The sequence below is a fragment of the Phaethon aethereus genome (genome assembly GCF_964289735.1).
Source record: "Phaethon aethereus genome assembly, chromosome: 6".
NCBI classification, from domain to species: domain Eukaryota; kingdom Metazoa; phylum Chordata; class Aves; order Phaethontiformes; family Phaethontidae; genus Phaethon; species Phaethon aethereus.
In genome coordinates, this window is record NC_138580.1 from 22343296 (window position 1) to 22357316 (window position 14021).

A 14021-nucleotide genomic window follows, 5' to 3' on the forward strand; every position below is an offset into this window, starting at 1 on the left:
GGAAAAATCAGTGGTATAAGATCAAAAGTGTATTAACTACAATTTTTCTTTAGGCGTACTATTTTTTTTTTTTTTCAAATCTAAGCCTTTGGCTTGCCCTTTCCATACTCTTATCCCTTTACCTTTTACAATGCACAACTATGAAATCCATGTTATGGCACAGCACTGTATACAGTAGATGATTATTCTAAAACCCATCGCACCAAGCCTATCAATCAACAGAAGAACTTTTGCAAAACATATATATAGTATGTGTACATATAAAATAAAGGTATTAATGGCAATGGTCAGCTACTTAGAGTTGATGAACACTTTCTGAAGAGTTAATGTTTGACTTAATCTCTAGTATGTTTAAATAGGAACAGGAAGTGCAAGTGGGAAAATTGAAGTTCAAAGACAAAATATTTCTTCTGCTTTCTTTACTTTTCATTATAATTTATAGGATTTGTACACAGCAACCTGAGGGTAGATGAAGGGTCCTTCTTTCATATCAACAATGTCATCAGACAACCCTTGTGTGCTCTCTTCTGGTACATGTTTTCCAGCATGGTAATAAAGTATAGTAGTACACTAGATAACAGCTACTTATGAATGCACAGACAAGAAAATAGACCCAAGACAAATATGAAAACATCATGAGAGAAAACGTTCTATACACCTGCTCAGATAAACTTTCATTTTTACATACATATATATAAAAATGTAAGAACCATTCATTATTTCCTCTTGTTTTAAAATCAGTCCATAGACATACAAGTTAGAATATTAGGACTTCCATTAAAAATAGATCCATTGGTGTTAGTCCAAAAATTTTACAGTCTGTAAAGAATAACATACTCCTAAACTCAGATATGCTTACCTGCTACCCAGTCAATTGCAATACCACGGATCCCATTTCGTCCTATTCCATTTGTAACAACATTTCTAAAATAAGAACCATCAGGTTTAATTTTACGTATTGCATTCTGAGAAGAAATTGTGCTACTGAAGTCACACCAGTAAATGAAACCAGAAGGCATGTGAACATCCACGTGAAGCGCATTTCGTCCTGAAACATTTTGAAAATATTTAATAACAATAATTATCTTTGATATGAACTTAATTTATTTAAAACATGTGATATGCCAGCAAGAAATACCAAAATATTAGGCATTACAAGATTTTTTCCTACTGTATTATTCACATACCTCTTCCTGCCAGTGGTACCATAGCTTCAGAGTGATCAGATGTCTCTAAACTAAATCCTTTAATTGCAGAAAGCATAGAAACAATTACAAATGAACTGTATGGGGAACAGGTTCTGTTATCAGGATTTAGCTGAAAGCCAGTAGCACAGGCACAGGAGAATAATCCACCAGGTACAGGCAGGCAAAGCTGCTGACAAACTGCAATATTATTACTGCAGCCATTTGAGGAACCAGCAGAATCTGTGAAAGACACAAATGGCAAGACATAAAAATCTGAACTGTATCACCACAAACTCCCACGGATATATAACCAGATTCATGTAATTCCATAGCATTAACAACCAGCTGACAAAATAAAGACATTAACCACTGTACAGTTTAGCACATAAGCGTTAGCAATGGATTTGCTGGTTTCTTGTCATTTAAGATCAATGAGGCCAAGAATCAGATAAAACAGATATATAAATTTAAAGCTGAGGTAACAAAATTTGTTGTTTAGTCAATATTACATTGATAATATTTTAGTAAAACTACATATGCCAATAGATGCCTTAACTGAATGGTGGAACATCTCTTTACCAAAACCAGGTAAATACTTCTGATACTTTTCCTGAAAGCCTAATTAAACTATTTGCTTTGAAAGAGCAAGCATTCTGTCTCTCAGGGAAGTTCAGGTTTTCACACGTTGGATATCTTGAAATATCTCTTTAGCTAATACTCACTGTCTCTGTAATACACACGTAGGCACTTCAGTCTTGGAACATTATCTCTGAGTACTACTTTGTTTGCTCCAGTGGACTTGTCAACTCGTTCAATAACTTCATAATCTCGATCAGTATAGTACAGAAAGGTATCATACACAGCAATTCCCCATGGATGAGAAAGATGAACCACCAGAGTCACACGATTTGTACCATCCACATTGCCTTTCTCAATCTAAGAAATCAGTTTAAAGCTTAATATTACATTTCTTATAATAAAAGTTCGATATTACAATACAAAATTAAAATGCAACGTATATTACTAAGATCTCTTCATACATGAGATCTTTATGTACAAGGTAGGAAGGAAAGGGTCAGCAGGATGCCAATAATGATTTCCAGTTTTTCATTCAAATTAATCATCTATTTTTAACAGTAACTAGTAACAACAGTTACTCAGATTTTGCTCGGTCCTGCAACTCACAGTTACATGAGTAAACTAAAGGAACTGAGTTAGTCATGTGAAGCACAGACACAGAGATAGATCAACAGGTAAAAAAGCAATTATTTAAAAAATATTCCCTACCACTCCTGTGCTTGTGACAGCCCAGTACAACTTTTGTTCTTTAACGTCAATGGTAATGAACTCTACATGGTCAAGGTTGCCAGTGAAGAGGGTTTGTATGCCTGATCCATCCATGTTTGCACTGGCAATCTTTGCTGGGACTCCACTGTCAGTTCCCTGGTCTGTCCAGTACAGCTTCCTGTAATACACATCATATCTTTTAGCAAAACTGATAACAGAGATCAGTAGACCAGAGTCACTTGAGCATATGCCTATATCCATCTCCTTCCTCAGCCAAATACTTCAGCACTGTGATTGGGGGGGAGCATCATATTGCAATTTTGAGTACTCTGTTGGAAAAAAAGCAAATTACAGCTTTTTTGGGGACAGAGCAGTAAAATCATATTTAGCACTATGCTACTTAACATGTGACATTCTTCCCACGTAGTTTGTCTTTTTACTACAGACAGGCCTCAATACAGACATCACAAGATATTATAAGTATCTTACAAAGAAAGAAATTCAGAGATTCTTTTCACAATCATAGCATTCTGAGATCCTTTATAATTAAAAAGAATTTAACATATAAGTATATAGTAAATAGAGAATGAACATCTATTCAACAATTTATGAAGCCATGCAATTATTTTGTAGGGCTTAAAATGACTAAATAAATTCTATGCAAATATGAAAAAAACAAAGCCATGTCAATCCAGGATGGAAGCTGAAGACACTAAAAATTTAAGAAAAATTAAGAAAAACATACTCATGTGCAAAGGCAACAACAATTTTGGACATTTACCCTCTTGCTGGATCAACTGTCAAACCAATTGGCGTGCCAGCTCCCACAGAGGTGCCATCATTGGTAATCAGTGTTTTCCTGTACATTATGTCACCATGCAGCTTCAGGACCTGCGCGAACATTGAACTCATCAGAGCACGTACTACAGAACTTATTATAGATTTTCAAATTAAAGGAAGGAAGCCTAAATCTGCAGGGAGTTGAAATTGCAGAAGACTCTCTCAAATACTATGAAGAAAAAGCACATTGTTTAGTACTTTAACCATCTCCCTTCTCTAACATGCATCCTTGCATGAGCTGCTTGCAGCTCAGAACCTGCCTATGTTAACAAGTAAGCATCCTAGGTAGAAAAATAGTTAATCTTTCAACTTCCATAATATCTTGAAAGTATTACAGGCTGAACGGGTTGACAAAATGTGGATTTAGAAGGTCTTCCATTTTATTTAAGTTAGCTGCATTTAAATTTAATAGTACGTGTTTATATTTTGGGACAAGGACATTAATGACTGGGCTTATTCACAGTCATTACTGTATTATGTATTGCTTATTCTCTATTTCCCTATGCTAAATGGCAATTTTATCCTTCACATACCATCAGACTGGCAGTCTCCAGAAGCTACTGTGCCAGTTTTGGATAGGAGAGAGTCAATTTTCTTCACAGTAGCTAGTATGGGGCTACGTTTTGGATTTGTGCTGAAAACAGTGTTGATAATACAGGGATGTTTTTGTTATTGCTGAGCAGTGCTTACACAGAGTCAAGGCCTTTTCTGCTTCTCATATCACCCCACCAGCCAGTAGGCTGGGGGTGCACAAGAAGTTGGGAGGGGACACAGCTGGGACAGCTGACCCAAGGGATGTTCCATACCATATGGTGTCATGCTCAGCATAGAAAGCTGAGGGCTGAAGGAGGAAGGGGGGAATGTTCAGAGTTATGGCATTTACCTTCCCAAGTAATGGTTACGCGTGACAGAGCCCTGCTTCCCTAGAGATGGCTGAACACCTGCCTGCCCATGGGAAGTGGTGAATGAATTCCTTGTTTCACTTTGCTTGCGTGTGTGGCTTTTGCTTTTGCTATTAAACTGCCTTTATCTCAACCGACAAGTTTTCTCACTTTTACTATTCCAATTCTCTCCCCCATCCCACTGCGGGGGAATGAGTGACCGGCTGTGTGGTACTTAGTTGTCTGCTCAGGTTAAACCATGACAGCTACATAATATGATATCAAAGCATTTGGGAGTGGATCTTACTGCATGTGATGGCAGTATTCCCTTACTTTCAGAGGCACTCCGTTAGGATCATTGATTTGAAGTGATAATAGTAATAATAATAGTAACTCTACTGATCAGAGAGGTTGTGTGTTAAAACACCAGAAGGCTAATGATTTGAAGGGGAAAAAAAAAAAGGGAAGGATATCTATGCACAAATAAAGTTCCCAGAATATACTGCTTTTAATCTTTTTGACTATGCTCACATTTAGATTTATCTCTTCAAGTTTGGAAGGTATTTTTCTACAGACTGTTTGCATTTTAAAATAAATCTATTTTCAGTTTTTTACTGAAAAAATATTGCTAATTTCAACCTGTATACATAGCAGTGAAAAATCTTGGTTCTTACTTTCCAGTTGTCCCTCTTAAATCATTACCTCAATTGACTGTGTTCCTGGGTTACTGTAATACAGGTTCGCAGATATCCAGTCCAATGCCAGACCAATAGGAGCACCAATAACAGCTGCTGGAGCAAAAACTGTCCTGTTGGCTCCATCTGACCTCACTCTGTGAATTTCACCCTTTGCGGGGGGGGGGGGGGGGGTGGGAAAAACAACAACCAAAGTGAAAAAATGTCAAGAGCAGAAAACACTGTTTTATTCCAACTATATGAGCACTTCACTTTGTATTACAATCTTTTCTTAGCAAAATTAAAATCAAGTAGAGAAAAATGTATTTGCATAGGCTCAATGCATAAACATGGTAAAATATTATTGTAAATCATAATTATCCAGTTTAAAGAGGCATTACCATTCACCAGCCAAAACCTGATCAACAGAAATAAAATTACTCTAAGTTTGAACTGTACGTATTTAAGCTACATACAGTTACACTCCTGTAATTTGCATTTCACTATCAGAAGACTTTTACCAGGATATCTCAGTTAACTATCTTGAATACACCACTGTTGTATATGCAAACTGAGAGTAAGCTTTAATAGCAAGAATCAAAACTAAGATTATCCTTGCAGCCTTCTTCATAAGGGTAACCCTTGAAATGATAACTTACCACTTGCAGGTTCTATGGTATTAGCTACCATTTGTGATGTTAAAGTGTGATAGAAACAAGCACTAAACAGAGATACAAGCCAGATAAAGGTCTGAAGTGGTTACTATAGTTGCCTTCCTGAGCTTTCTTCAGGTTATGTCAGTTTTACAGGAGTTCTGCAGAAGTCCTGCATATTATCACACAAATCTTTCACAACTAGTATTAATGCAGAATTGAAATACCAGCACCTATCGCACATTATTAAGCCTTTTGGAGAAGAAGTCAGTAGGGTTAGGGGAGCTGTGAGCAAGGGCTGAAATCAGTTTCTCCCCCCTCACTAATTACTTCCTCCTCCACTGATGCAGGCATGCTGCACCTGTCCTGAGAAGATCTGTCTGTGGTGCAGGCTCCCAGACAAGGTAGCAAGTGTAGACAAACCCCCAGCACATCCAAACACGCAATGGATGGATGCAAAACAGGGTGTTAAGGAAGAGGCTTTGTGGTAATGGACAAGGGCTATAATTAAGAAAGTAGGCAAATATACTTCTGTCATTAGAAACTAGAGAAATATCTTTTTTCAGAGAGCGAGTCATGACTCAGCTCTGTTTAGGAGCAACAGCAGCCCGAGACCTGCAGGTCAGGGGTACAGATAGGGTGCACAGCCCATAGTCACGCATTTGTCAGGCTGGAGATCAAGACCTAACTAAAACACAGCACTTATCCGCACTCGGCCTGCAGAGGCACCTGGCATTTTACTTGCCAGCTCTTTTAACGGATATATCAGCCCACGACCTCCTACAGAAGTTTTCAACCTCTTGTAAATGTCAGCTGTATCTGCTGGCTGACATCTGCCAAGAACATTTTTTCAGCATGCACAGAGAATCAAATAGATTCCTGCGTATTCATCTAGTTCCTTGGGCAAAGGTTTGCTTAAATAGGTCTTGCTAAATACTTCATGGGAACGAAACATTCTAATTTTAAAAGGATAAATAATTAAATGAATTATAATTCCTTTAAGAGTGACACAGAAAAGGCTTTAAAATAAGTGATTTTTAAACTTATTTTTACTTCAACCCTGCAAAATGTAAGGGAAAATGACTGGGGAAAAGAAAAAAACTTAAATCTTGTGTGTATGCAAGTTAACAAGTTAGTGTGAATTGTTTCTGTAAAACACAACTACAGAAATCTCCTTATCTGCAATTATACTTCTCCAAAAAGAACTGCTTTTAAGTTTCCAAGAGTGAACAACTATTGCTGAGTCAGCAGTTTTCTACCACATCCATCTCCTAGACTGCCACAGATTTTTTTTTTTTTTTGAAGTGTCCATCCTGAAAAAATTGGGAATTTTGTGGCAAGTTAGCCTTAGGCAACACATATCATTTCATAGTTCAGAACAAGCATTAAAAACGCTTAGTCAAACAATTATAATTGACTATTAAAAATTAGTTCAAACTATTTTTTAGATCTATAAGCCTCATATGTGCTACCTGGAAATTGTTGTGACTTTGCAACCATGTTCTTCTATTTAAAGAAAAAGATGCCTCTCTACTATATTACTTCATTAAGTGCTTAGACTAGAAGCATATATTGTCATTCTAATGTTTAGTACCACTCTGTCCAATGTACTGCTCCCACAGAGAAGTGCCTGCCTGTGTTTGCAGAATTGAGTCTTAAGTCAAGAGAGAGGAGTGGGCTATAGCAAAGAGGGGCTGAGAATATGGTTCTGTCAGTTTTCCAGTATTTCCTGTTCATGCCTCTGGCTGAGCATTAAACAAATACTCCAGCTGGCAAAGATGAAAACTAATTTACAAAACAGATGAAGCTTCTTTATCTTATACTAGGGGGAAGAAAAATAATAAAAAAACAATCAAACAAACAAAAATACCACCAAAAAAACCCTTTCATTCCTTTCAATTATATTTATCAAAATTCTTACCTGCAATGCTAATATTTCAGTCAAAAATGTTATTTTAAAATAAAAATTATAGTGCACATTTTGAACACAATTACTAACTTACCGGATTTTCAACCCAATATATCATCTGTTCAGAGTCATCAAAGTCAACATCAACACCATTTTGAACTCCTGCTATTGGAACCATGGCATCATTCGTCTTCTCCTCAGGGTTCAGTGAAATTCCGTAAATTATATTATCTCTTACAGCAATAAGAAAAGGGTGTTCAACTGTGAAAACATATAATGTATTCAGAGTTGTTTCTGAACAACAAAATGGCATTATGATATCCTTCCCCTCTCCCACACAAAAGTTCCCTGATGCTGAGAACAGTCTGAACGCGAACAGTGATGTTTTGCAACCACTCAGCTATACCTTTGTTCCCTCGCTAGGAGTGAGGTTATCAGTTACAGTTAATTGTTGTAACGTTTAAGGTTTCAGCACTGTACAATCACAATGCATGTGCACGCAAATTCTGAGGAGGAGGAAGTAATTAAGGCAGGATCCCTTATTGCTGGCCAAGGGAAGAAGTACAGTCACATGGCTGCTCTGAGCAGCTTTTTCAAATCTCTGCGAATGGGAACCAGCAGGACAAATCTCCAAGGGCTCTCCAGGACATGCCTGAGATGGGTTTTAATGTCTATGGAGCAGGACTCACAAGCAAGGTACAGTGTCACAGCAGCAATTGTTGATCTTTATTATTAAATATAACTGCAGTACTGCGTTTTCTTGGTTTATCTCTAAGGAGGTAGACATACTCCCTTATAGTACATTTACTTTTAGGTAAACTTGTACCCTTATGCTTATATCTTATTAACAAAGGGCATCCAGTCAGGTGATCTGAGAAAATGCATTGGAGAGCTGTAAAGTGGAGTCAGCAACTTCATTTGCCATCTGTCAGGGAGCAGGGGAAGAGAATCCCCTCTTCTGTGTACTTTCGCCTTTGGAGAACAAATTCTAGCTTCTTCGCTCCATAGGCACAAGCTACCGCTTAACAGGAAACTGGGCTGCTGCTGCATAGAAGGGAGCAGTAATTTAATTCATTTCCTCTTTGATAATAGATCAAAGACTTTTTTTTATTTTGTTTTTGGTTTTTATTTTCTTCACTGGCTGCTTAATACATTTATATAAAATTTACAGTGAAAATTTTGACGTGAAAAACCACAAATCACAGCATCATTGCACATCTCAAAAATTATTCTCCATACTTCTCTCTGGCAGCTGTAACTATTTGTAAAATTTGACATAAGCTTAGATATCATTTGTCTCAGGACAAAAATCACATTTTAGCAAATAATTGCCTGAAGACATATCGCTAGCTCTGACTGTGAAAGTCTTGAATTTCTTCCTTTTTTTTTTTCCCCCCTTAAGAATGTGTCATGCCAGTGCTTTTTTATAAAAATTTTGCAAGGAACAGTTAAATTCATATGAAATTGTTCCAATGCATATAAGACCCTAGAGTCATCATTCCCTTTCTAATTGTCCACAGTACAACACTACTGAATCCTGCTGAAATACAGATATGAGAATTCTCTAGGCTAGACTGTTTGATAGTCTCATTTAAACCAATTATATTCTACAGAAAATTTTTGCTGATTGCTTCCTTTAATATCTATGCAAATCTATATAGTCTGATTATTCTTCATTCATATAATGGAAAATAGAACAAAGTCTGTGTAGCTTCATCAGACAGACATTAATATAACTTCTGCAATTCTTAAACTTCATACAGGTTTACATGACAAATTATAATCCATATAAAATTAATGTATTGTTATATTAAACAAGCAAATTAACTGTATTCATACAAGATTTTAATATACACAAATTCCTTGCTTTGTTTTCAAGACAGCTTGCAACATTACCATCTTTAATATCAACCTGAAACAAAGGCATAAGCACAAAGGCAACCTTGTAATACTGGCATTCTTCATTTTATGTAAAGCCAGAAGTGATGCAATCCTAGAATGAACGCCTTTCCGTCAACATGAAGTTAGCAGTATTTAATACAGAAACCAAGTAGGCAGAGACCAGCAACGTCATTGTTTTGTAGAGACACTGGGCAACCAAATGCATGCAGCTCAGTTTAATCATTCTGCTGAAAGTTTGGGCTGGCCTCTTAAAGTAAACAATGACAGCCAGGATAAGGATCATAGGAAATATTAGAAGAGAAATGTCAAATTCCTATTCCTTTCTAATAAGCATTAGCAATAATTAAAATCTGTTACCATGAAAGGAATCAGCATGTTTTTAAATAACAACTTCTGATGTGCTGACCTTCAGCAAAAACATTATTTTTTAAAATTCCCCAAAACTGTAGATGTTTTTTTACATACTGTTTTAAATGTATAAATTCCATCTAAAAAGAAAAAATAAGCTCATCTAGTTTAAAAGAATTGTGCTTCTCAGAAGGATATTTCTGTTTCTTTCTTACACAATTTATATGGAGCAATTATGTAATTTATAAAAGGGCCACAACTGTGTAGACACAGGGAACTTTGCAGCACGTGGGAAATAAAAGATAAGAACTGTCAATAGCTTGATTCAGTGGTAGAATTGGGTCAACCTCTAGACATGCATGTGCTTCATCACTGCCATATTCCATTTCTTTCATCATGAACCCTCTATAAGCCTGCACATACTGAAATCAGTACATAATTCTAAAAGAAACCCTCTTTTTTAATAGATCAAACAAACTTGCACTTCATTTCAGATTATACAAATTGGTAACTCTCTTACTGTTGCTAAGAAAAATGTGAATGCAATAAAGCTCTTTAAAGAATACACCGCTAAGTATCAAGCGGGAAAACAGTATGATGTGGCTTTTTAAATTTAGATAATTTTAAAAGAAAAGGATCTTTTGACTGACAGAGATTTTTAGTGTTAGCTCATCCCAAAGATAATTTCTACTTAAATTTCAGTGATTTGAAGCTTCCTTATTAGGGAGGCACCAAAGCACACTTTGTATCAGTAAAACTGATGGAAAAATTAATAATGAATGCTTCATGTGACAAAATTAATCTCATCAAATTTCTGGTCACAAACTGCCTGGCAGTAATTTGAACTTTTGCTACCTTTTTTTAAAATGAATTGGCTAAATGATTTTTACAAATCATTGAGGTCTGTGGACTGTTCAAAGAAAGTTCAGTGGCACTTTCTGATATGAAGTTTTGTTTGCAAAGCTTAGCTGCATCACCTGTAATTTTAGGCTGTATTTCCAGACCTCCTGCATTTGTCATACTATTTTTTTTACTCTAGGGAGGGAAAAAGCTCAAGCTATTAAATTTTTATCTGAATTCCAAAAGGTATTAGTTCAGACAGGCTGAAGACAGTGATGAGGAACAGGGAGAACACCTCTCCTGATTGGAGGAAACCAAAAGACTGTGACTGACTTCTTAGCAAAATACAGGCTAAGACAGAATGTGATAATCAATTCAAATATATATAACAGAACATATACTAGGGATGAAGGAGAATTACTGATGCTATTTATCCTGAAGGACAAAAATGGCATAAGAAATGGGCATAAACTGGGGAAAGACTATATTTGAGCAGAAAATCAGGTTTACAAAGATCAAAATTGTGAGGTTCAGTGAGTTTTAAGGGCAAGACAGCAAGTCAAGCTTAAACTGGAGCTTGACTGGTGAAAGGGGACATATGATGTGGTAGTCAAAGACAAGAAAGAAACAGGCTTGAATGACCAGGAAAGCCTCTTTTAGTCCTGCATCCTGACATTCTTACAATTGCAACTCTTAAAAACAGGTTTCCAGGCTGAATATTTATAATGAGAACATTCTGCCAGAGTATGGTTTCATTTTTAACTGATACTAAGCTCCTTCCAGAAGTATTCCATCAGCGTTCCACATTCAATGGGTTGAGAAATTTTAAAATGTGGCTTATTTGAAGCACTTAAAAGAAAATAGAGTTCATCCATTTTCCCCAAATGAAGCATCTGTATCCGTGACTGAGTTCTTTCCAGAATTTGGCTCCAAACCTCTAGACAAAGTAGATTCCATGCTTCCTAAATGAAGTCTGCTTGGAATGGCCCCAAACTTTGATTTCATGAGCAGCAGACCACAGATCTGAAGCATGCTTTTTGCCTGACAGAAGGACGGATTTGACAGTCTCAGGTCTTTTTTTTTTCCATCTCTCATTACTACTGTCCTACCTCTCATGCAGTTCCTGTTATCAGGAGAAAGCATCCATCCTGAAGGACAAGCACAGGAAAAAAAAAATGGTCCGGATGAAGAAAGCAAGCAGAGGTGGCTACAGGGCGATGATGCACAGGAATTGATACCTAAAAAAGAAAAAAGAAAGTAGTAGCAATTGTAACAATATGAGTAACTGAAAATAATATGCAATGTCATTGCTACTAGTAGTATCAACCTAGCACTAATCAGTTTTGCTATTTCCTTAAAATTACAAAATCAAGCTATTTCCAAGAACCACAAACAATACAATACACTCATAACAGGATATAATTTTTCATGTAAAACCAGTACCGTTATCACAGTGGTCTTTTGCATTTTTTTTCACTATACAAAATCTTTCAAACTCCTTTTCCAACTATTCTTAACTGCACGAGCAGGCCTGCAGGACTTTCAGTCTTTGATCACTATAACCCTTCTAGATGGGGGATTTAAATTATTTACTGAAGCTTCTTGGAGAAAACTAGAGAGATAAAATAGTTGCCTACATCACATTCAAAGGTAGTGGGAGTTCAATGCGTAATTTCTTGGCTCACTTTTTAGAAGCTTAGGTTAAGAATTACAATGTAAAACGGACAGTGAAGAAGGTCTCTACTGACTGCTATTATAGTATACACTAAACTTCAGCCATTTAGATCACTTCAACAAACTTGCTGCTGAAGAGGATTTTTATGGATGAGCCATTTGAAAATAAAAATCAGATTTTGAGTACATCCTTAACAATCACAGCAGGCCTTATTCTAAGCTTGGAAGTTCCAGGAAATGGCACAGTTGTTCCTAATATAAAAACTAACGAACTGAAAACGAGTTAACAAGATGACAATAAAACAATGGCATAAACTCAGAACTCAAACTATAAGAAAATTATTCATCTCATCAGTATAACGAATCTAAACTCATGTTGGTGTGAGATCTAGTGATTTACAAAAAAAGAGAGTGGATCACAGTTTTAATACTGCATTTGGAATTTCAATCAGCAAATCATTACTTTTTTTATTTGTAAACATTAGCACGTTTTGCTATTTTGCAAGTGCTTTATTCCTTTTTTCCCTGTCTGGCCACATAGGGCCACATAAAGTACAATAGAACAATTCTAAATGAAAAATCATAAAACGTACTGATTTAATACAATGAAGAAAAATAAGCAATTTTCTCCATCAGTGGCAGAAAGTTTTTCAAGCCTTGGGTTGCAAAATAAAACATCTTAACCCAGAACTATGATGTATAAATTAACGGTACCCTCTGGTGACTGAACAATTTGCAGTGAGAGTGCTAAGTGGCTTTAGCTCTGAACATGATTGAGGAAGGTTTTCTTCCAAAACTAATACAGTGCTGAAATTACTACTGCCTTACTCAGATGCAAGTGTCCACCTGCCCCGGTATGCAAATTTTCAGAAAAAAAGAAAGTAATTTCAATATTTATTAATCAAAAACACTCCATACACAAGAAATATAGCAGAAACAATGAAAGACAATACTCGTGTCAGTATATTTCCCACTCTTCAATTCATGCCATGAAATGACAGAAAGTCTGATTTGGAAGATAACGCTACCTAACAGAAAAGAAAAAAAATTTTTTGGTTTTTTTGTTAGTGTCTTTCAGCTGCAGAAGATCACCTGCATATGATCTCAGAGGGAACCGTGAATGCAATGAAGGGATTTATTTATTATTATTATTTCATTAAGTAAAATAATGCAAAAGTGCTTTCAGAAAAGGTTGATGGCAGTAATCTTGCCTAAAAGAATATTATTAACACACAAGAAACTGAGTCTGGTCTGTCACAGAGACAAATTTTAAAACTTAAAATGGTTTCCAAAAGTTCTCCAATTTTCTTATAAAAACATTCAAAACAAAGAGCAAGAAAATGGCACATACTACTTCCCTATTATTCTTTTTGGCTGGTAATTATGCTTACATCCTGCTTAGGTTACTTTCCCTAAACACCAGGTTGGACAGGCTGGTTCAGCAGGCTGGACAACATGAAATGACCTTCAGCTGCAAGTCAGTAGTATGAATTATTTGCTTGTTTTACCCCATCCCATTTGCTGACAAGATGGATTCCAGGAGTGCCTATGCATGACATTATTGCATGGCTTCTTTTTGTAATTACCAAAGTTGTTTTGCTGAACTTACCATTAGGTTGCTTTACAGGATGGACTGCCACAAGCCCCAAAGGCTGGTGAATGTTATAAATCATAACTGTCTGGTTTCCTCCGTGCCATTTGTTGGCCCGAATTACTCGATTAGTATAGCGGTCACTCCAATACACAAAATCTTCAAAGACAGTTAATGCATGTGGATGTTGCAATATCTAAAAGGCAAGGATGTTTACCAATTTAATTCTGTAAAT

At 36.3% G+C, this 14021-nt stretch overlaps 1 protein-coding gene across 1 annotated transcript in view; it reads right to left on the reverse strand.

The window, feature by feature from the left end:
- The window catches only part of LRP2 (LDL receptor related protein 2), a gene marked incomplete at both ends in the record, with an annotated part of 128707 nt that overhangs the window by 52946 nt on the left and 61740 nt on the right, over positions 1-14021 (reverse strand). The window contains 9 exons of the mRNA XM_082001851.1: positions 860-1048; positions 1188-1427; positions 1910-2123; positions 2475-2652; positions 3256-3365; positions 4898-5041; positions 7526-7692; positions 11631-11759; positions 13805-13982. Of these exons, the coding sequence (XP_081857977.1) occupies positions 860-1048; positions 1188-1427; positions 1910-2123; positions 2475-2652; positions 3256-3365; positions 4898-5041; positions 7526-7692; positions 11631-11759; positions 13805-13982 (1549 nt within the window). The remainder of the gene's footprint in view (positions 1-859; positions 1049-1187; positions 1428-1909; positions 2124-2474; positions 2653-3255; positions 3366-4897; positions 5042-7525; positions 7693-11630; positions 11760-13804; positions 13983-14021) is intronic.